This window comes from Sardina pilchardus, chromosome 17 (genome assembly GCF_963854185.1).
Source record: "Sardina pilchardus chromosome 17, fSarPil1.1, whole genome shotgun sequence".
NCBI lineage: Eukaryota > Metazoa > Chordata > Actinopteri > Clupeiformes > Clupeidae > Sardina > Sardina pilchardus.
This window is the reverse complement of record NC_085010.1, coordinates 11,749,938-11,757,437: the sequence shown is the minus strand read 5'-3', so window position 1 is coordinate 11,757,437 and position 7,500 is coordinate 11,749,938. Positions and strand designations below refer to the sequence as shown.

Sequence of the window (7,500 nt, the reverse complement as noted above, 5' to 3'; positions counted from 1 at the left end):
ATTATTGATTTTTTTTTCTCCACCAGAAAATTAGATTTATATTTTGGGAAGGGGTAGTCAGGGTGGAGTGAGGGAGAAATAACTCAATATTACCTCCGTCAGGGATTCGTGTCCTTTCATATATAAATCACCATGCATATTTGATTAGCACATCGGGAGGCAGCCCAGACTTCAAGCTATTTTATGCAGACCTTGAGTCTTCAGATTGAAACTACAGAAATGCTATCCATGCAACTTTTTACGAGACTTAAGGTAAATGCAGAGCTGTGATGACATTTATATGTGCATGGTGCGGGACAGAAATCGGTATATGCTTTTCCGTTTGCGCAGTGCGCGTTATTCTCCAGCATCGGAGCTAGGCTATACTTGCCTCTCGAAATGAACTTTCAAGTTGAAGTTTTGCTGAGTCGGCATTAAGGGACAGGGCTTTATGACGGGATTGTTGCTCTCTCTTCGGGCTGAGGGAACGGGGATGGGCATGCCGGCTCAGAGCAAGCTCCCCGCGATCTTTGGGACGGTATAACCGGTGAGGTGACGCGGAGCCATCCCGGGTGCATCTTTATTATGTGAATTCACCCCCTAGGAGTTTCTTCCGTTGGGCTTGGCAGCGACTCTGCAGTTTTCCATGTCCCGTTTCGGGTACGTATAAGGGCGCCGGCTCATCACATTAACAATTCACCCGACGCGTCGATAGAGAGAGAGAGAGAGAGAGAGAGAGAGAGAGGGGCTGACAAGTGCATCGCATCGCCGAGTTCCTTTGAAGTAGCCTAGTTTACGCTGTGGGCAAGCAAACGGACACAACTCAGAAATTCCAAATGATGCGCCCTGAGGACACAACGACCATTGAGCGTGCCAAGGGGTGAGGTCAAATTATCCTTTGATTCCCCCTACACGCGTTTTAATATCTAACTTTATACCGTCGAATTAGACATCCCATTCCGGCTTTCTATGACAGACTGCTAACAGATGTTTTCATACGGTTGAATGAATGGCAAGAAGAGGAACGGCGTTCTGTAGCCCAAAGATATGAATGTTATGTCACACGGGGGCAAGTTCCGTCACCACCCCATACATCCTATTTCGATAGGACCGGCGCCATCTGATTGCAAGGAGCGTTTGGGTGGGGGATGGACTGGGTTTAGGATGGGGTGCGGGCGGCGATTAAGGACAAATTGCAAAGTTCTCTTGCTTCATGTGCGCGCTATCGAGTCGATGAAACAACGGTACCCTTGGCAATTATCTGTCAATCTCGCGAAACCACCTGTTTATTCATCAAGCCTGTTTCGACATCAGAACAGTCGAGTCCCGCTGCTGGCAAGAGATTACTTGTGCTGGCTGGATAGGCATCAGCAAAATTGAGAGTGATGACGAGTGCTTACTTATGATGTCGGTGTTTAAAAATGGCATCGAGCCTGGCGCGGGGTCTAGTAGTGCCGCTGCGCTCGAGTCTGGTGCGTGACATAGCTGAGTCGTGTGTGTGTTTGTGTGGGAGAGTGGGTGACCGAGTGCAAGGGAGAGACTGCGTGTGCTCTCGCCGCCTGTTCAGCTGTTTAACTGTGCCTCTCCCATTCTCTCTCTCTCTCTCTCTCTCTCTCTCTCTCTCTCTCTCTCTCTCTCCCGGGCGCAGTGTACCATGTGCTGTCTCTCCTGCACGCATACTTTGTCGCTGGTGCTCTGCGTCTTGAGCCTGACCCCGGCGTCGGTGGAGGCGGGCCCGACCCCCGAGACCCTGTGCGGGGCGGAGTTGGTGGACACGCTGCAGTTTGTGTGCGGAGAGAGAGGCTTTTATTTCAGTAAGTGCACTTTTTATTTATTCATAAAGGATTGCCACTTCACTCCCTGAGCACTAATGTGCACCTCATAAATAAGAAAGAACCGGATTCCCCCCCCCCCCCCCTCTCTCTCTCTCTCTCTCTCTCTCTCTCTGCATGTGTCTCTCTCGCATTCACAACTGCAACTGCTACATCTACACACCTGAGATATTCTCTTCCCTTTTCCTGGTCGCGGGGGCTCATTGAGTTGACAATGCTTGCAGTGTGGTGTGGACTGATGCCTGGCCGTGTGCCCGGATCAGTCGTGATGGGGCGGGGGGGGATCGGGGTGAAAGGTATCGCTGTTGAGAGGTAAATTTCGTGCAGATTGATGTTCAATAGCTGTATGTATATTACACCTCGGGTAAGTGGCTGCTAAGCCAACGAGGATGGGGCTTAAAGTAGACTTTGGCAGACAGTCAATGTATCAGAGAAGCCGAGGCAGCAGAAGTCAAAAAGAAAGAAAGAAAATAAAAGAGAGAGAGAGAGAGTACTAAGAGAGAAAAAAATGTTAGTGCTGAACATTTTTTTCCAATAGAAAAAAGGAGGGGGGGGCTCTACCCAAAGAAAACCCTCCGTTAAGGATCCAGAAGTTAAATCTACTATTTTCCATTGAGAGCGCTGACGGACCCAGGCCAGCATACGATATATAGAGCAGCTGACTGCGGGATTTACGCTGTGTCCCGCCGCTTACAGCCAACAAACTCTCTCTCTGCCTCTCTCCCTCTCTCTCTCCCTCTCTCTCTCTCTCGTTCTCGCGCTCACTCTCTCTCACTCACTCACTCACTCACTCTTACGGGTCTGCTTTTCACACCGTCGGCGAAGACATGCAAGCCTAACATCCTTAAGCCATTCCGAGGGGAAAATTTGCCTTGCTGAACTGCGTCCATCAGGCTCTCCAGGCTGACGATATTATGATAGGGTCAAGAAGAGAACACCTCACTCCGGGGCGCCTCCTACTGGCTTGAGGCCTCCACCAAGAAGGAAGCAGTCGCCAGTTGGGGGGGGGGGGGGGGGGGGGGGGGGGGGCGGGGGAAAGGCAGAATTGCATTCAGTCACGTATTCGCAAGATTGTTTTATGCACAGTGGATTGGGATTCCAGTGGCGAGTCACCCAGAGTGCAGTTGCCTTTTTATGATGGGCTTCCAAAGCTCCCTCTGCTTCCTCTCCCCTTAAGCAAACTTATGAACATGGTAGATGAGTGATGGCGAATCTTTAATAACGTGATGAGTGACGCAGCAGGCCTGTCTGGGCTCTGATCATGCGCCGCATGAAAAACGGTTTCTACCGTGCGAGGCAGGATGGCACGTTTCCTAGTATACTCATTCATGTTTGTTCATGTTTGTTTGCTTTTGCGTTCTCTGGCCGTGGAAGTGGATAAATGGGAAAGGCTGTCATGACGTATGCCATAAATCAGTGACAGTTTTTTGTCTGGCTTTGTTGCTTCATTGTGGGAAGACGTTTTCTGCCAGTGTAGTTATTGTCATGTCCATGGCCAGATCAGGGGGGTAGGTCATGACTGGCTATTTCTCAGTGTCGGACGCCCTGTGGCGACTGTCCAGCGAAGCTCTCTCTGTTTTGACTGGACGGACTCCAAAGCAAACTCTTGTTTCTAAAACAGAAATTTCCGGAAATGTTTAATGTTTGTCTTGTTTTTAGAATTTGTTGCATCACCACCACCACTGTTGTTGTGTGGGTGTGTGTGTGTGTGTGTGTGTGTGTGTGTGTGTGTGTGTGTGTGTGATTGGATCTGCAGAGTCACTTATCACCATTTTTTTCCCATTCAGCCCACGTTTTGACGTTACAGAAGAAAGACAGACAGACACACAGAGAGAGAGAGAGAGAGAGAGAGAGAGAGAGAGAGAGAGAGAGAGAGAAAGAAAAACATGACACCCACAAAGACGTGTGAGCTGATGTGAAGTGAGTCTTGAACCTGTTGAACTGTTCTCCCAGGCAGCTCGGGCCAGCCTGTCAGTGGAAGCGTCCCGCGGGTGTAATCCTGCAGATCGCGCCTGATCCCTGTCCTGTGTCCTGCATCCGTGACGCACACACGCCTGCACACACGGGACCTCTTCCCTCCCTCCCTCTCTCTCTCTCTCTCTCTCTCTCTCTCTCTCTCTCTCTCTCTCTCTCTCTCTCTCTCTCTCTCTCTCTCTCTCTCTCTCTCTCTCTCTCTCTCTCTCTCTCTCTCTATCTACCGACCACCAGTCAGAGGCAATGCCTTTTTCCTCTTCCTGACAGGGTCTTAGTGAAGGGGGTGGTGTAATCCCTGTTTCACTTCTCATCCATGGTCCCAACAGACAGGAGGAAGAGGAGGAGGAGGAGGAGGATGGAGAGAGGAGAGGAGCAGAGAAGAGATGAGAGGAACGGAGAAGGGGGAGAGAGGGAAGAAGAGGAGAGGACAGGGAGGGGTGAGGGGAGGGGTGGAGGAGGAGGGCGTGTTTTAGACAAGGAGGCAGTGGAAAGAATGCTTTCAGCAGGGACCCTGTGTGTGTCTGTGTGTGTGTGTGTGTGTGTGTGTGTGTGTGTGTGTGTGTGTGTGTAGGTATGTGTGTGTGTGTAGGTGTATGAATGTGTGTGTATTGCAGTGACTTCATTATGTGCATGTGTGTGTGTGTGTGTGTGTGTAGGTGTATGAATGTGTGTGTATTGCAGTGGCTTCATTTTGTGTGTGTGTGTGTGTGTGTGTGCACGCGCTCACGTGTGTGTGCGCGAAGGTATGATATCTGGAGAAGCCATTGCGGGTGTGCTGTTTCCTAGCAGGCCGAGTGATTGACACTTAGGAGCGTTCCACCCGTGCTGACCTGCCCCTGTCGGCCCCTCCGGGGGCTCGGGGCTTGGCACTGCCCCTCGGCCATGAGGTCTCCGCGGTAACGGTTACCACGGCGGTGACACACGGCAACCCGGCGGCTGCCAATCCACCTTGCCTTTTCTCCACGTCACTGCCAAAGTGGCTGCGTTGGCATGCGCGCGACCTCAGATTACGTTACCTTGACAGAACCGTGAAATACAATGCAGCGGAAAAAATCTTTTAATGACATGAAACGTGGTCTGCAGGAAGAGGAAAAAAACGGAAAGAAAGACGTAGTAGTCGAAAGAAGCACGCATAGTAGTAGTTGTAGTAGTAGTAAGAAGAAGAAGAAGAAGAGGAGGAGGAGGAGGAGGAGGAGGAAGACAGTGAAATCCACGGTGCAGTCAGTTTTTCCAATTATTATCCTGACCCAAAAATGTGCTGTTGTCTTTGCACTGCACCGAGAGACCCATCCTAGTCCGTGTTGGAGAGAGATGGAGGGAGGGAGGGAGGGAGGGAGAGAGATGGAGAGATGGAGGGAGGGAGGGAAGCCTTTTTTTCTTTCCGTAGTTGTCATCTCAGTAGTGAGAAGCTCAACCTGCAAACCGGTACTTCTAAATGGTCTTACCTGATTGCCCATATGAAGATGTCCATCTTTGGACAGAAAAACAATGAAACCGTGAAACAATCACAGAAATAGAAGGGGGTGGGTGGTGTGTGTGGGTGTGTGTGTGTGTGTGTGTGTGTGTGTGGGGGGGGGGGGGGGGGGGGGGTGATGGATGTGGAAAAAAAAAGAAGAACTGACTGAAGAGATGCTGCGATGTGTGAAAAGTGCATCATCTCCAAATATGTGTGGTGCCTGCACGCCATGAGAATCGATCAGTGGTAGTTTTGCTAAGATGGGGGTGCACACACACACACACACACACACACACACACACACACACACACACACACACACACACAGATGGGGGCGAGGAGTGAGACAGAGTGGAATGCTATGACCCGTAAAGCAGAACTCTGGCTTTTGTCACCCTGTGTGTTTTTGCAGTGTTCCCCAGCTGACACTAAACCTCTCTCTCCTCACTCCCTGCTCTCTGATGGAGGTGTACGCCTGCTGAAGCACTTTGTGTGTGTGTGTGTGTGTGTGTGTGTGTGTGTGTGTGTGTGTGTGTGTGTGTGTGTGTGTGTGTGTGTGTGTGTGTGTGTGTGTGTGCGTGTGTCTGTGTCTGTGTCTGTGCCTGTCTCTCTCTCGGTTTATGTGTGTGTGTGTGTGTGTGTGTGTGTGTGTGTGTGTGTGTGTGTGTGTGTGTGTGTGTGTGTGTGCGTGTGTTGTGTTGTGTTACCTGGCAGGAGACAAGTGGGTAAAGAAAGATGATTCTTTATAACTCAAACCAATGGAAAGCTTTCTGTACTTGCCAGTTGGTGGATTGTGAGACAGTCGGAGAATGTAGAATATGCACAAAATATAGACATACGTATATGCACAAACACACACACACACACACATACACACTAACCCTCACCCACTCATCCAACACACACACACACACACACACACACACATCACACGAACTTATATCCAATATCATGCATATCTCATAGTCTTTACTTACATAGCGGCTCAACTAAAAGTGAGTGTGTTTATACTGTCTCGGTTTGTCTGTGTGCCTATGTGTGTGTGTGTGTGTGTTTGTGTGTGGGCGTGTGTATGTGCCTGTCTGTGTGTGTTTGTGTGTGCCTTCATCAAAGTTAATTGTGTAATGATACATTAAGTGTGTGTGTATCCAGTGAGGGCAAGTCAGACAGGAAACAGGCTTCTGATGGCTAGCTGTCCGGTCGAGAGTCTGGCTCCATCCCATAATTTATGAGCAGCCTGGCTTCCTCACATCCGCAACTGCTCAGAGAACCTGATCCTGTGTGCCCTCCTCCTCCTCCTCCTCTTCCTCCTCCTCCTCCTTCTCCTCCTCCTCCTCTGTCTCCATCTCATCATCTTGCCTCTCATCCTCTCCTCTTCCTCATCTTTCTTTCATTCTCTCCTCTTCCTCCTCCTCCATCTCCTCCTCCATCTCTTCCTCCAACTAGTCATCCTTCCTCCTCCTCGCCTCCTCTCCTTTCCTCTTCCTCCTTCTCTTTCCTCTTCCTCCTTCCCCTCTTCCTCCTCTCCTCCTCCAGCCTTTGGAATCTAATTGCATAATGAGTGTGCAGAAAAGGGGAGAAAAAGAAATGAAATAAAATTGAAATGAGCAAGAAAAAAAAAACAAAAAAATAGAAACGCGCGGAATGAAAATGTGACAGGAAGTTTAGCTTGGCCCGTAAAGCCTTTGCGGCGCCCGTGATAAAGAGGCCGTTTCCAGGTGCAGAGCCGTTTTCGTGCTCCCCGGCCGCTCGTAAACTGCCTGACACTTCGCTCCGTTCGCCCGTTTCGTCTGGCTCCGGGGCGGGTTGCCGTGCCGCGTTACGGGCGGCGGTGGCGCAGCGCGAAGGTCCCGCGTGCGATAGGCTACGCGGCGCGTCGCTACGCTGCGCTGCGGCCGTAAAAAACCCGAGCGGGTCTTGGAGCGCCGTGCCCGACTCTGGAAGGTGCATCAGCCTCTGCTGAGCCACCAGCGCTGCGGCCGTTCCAGCCGTTCCACGGGCCTTCTTCCAGAACCCTCCGCTCCAGCTCCCACAGAGGAATGTGCTGTGTGTGTGTGTGTGTGCTGTGTGTGTGTGTGTGTGTGTGTGTGTGTGTGTGTGTGTGAGCGTATGTGATTGTGTATGTAAAAGCGAGAAAGAGACAGAGGGAGACTTTGTTTGCATCTGTGCTACTCTGTGTGGGTGTATGTGCGTGTATGTGTGTATGACATTTTGTGAGTGTGAATGTACAGTATGTGTGTGTGTGTATGACATTGTGTG

The 7,500-nt window shown here is 50.6% G+C and overlaps 1 protein-coding gene across 1 annotated transcript in view; it reads left to right on the top strand.

Annotated features, from left to right (window-relative positions):
• Window positions 1–7,500, top strand: part of igf1 (insulin-like growth factor 1) — a 22,618-nt gene that overhangs the window by 387 nt on the left and 14,731 nt on the right. Inside the window, exon 2 of the mRNA XM_062517752.1 lies at window positions 1,628–1,793. Coding sequence (XP_062373736.1) covers window positions 1,628–1,793 — 166 coding nt within the window. The remainder of the gene's footprint in view (window positions 1–1,627; window positions 1,794–7,500) is intronic.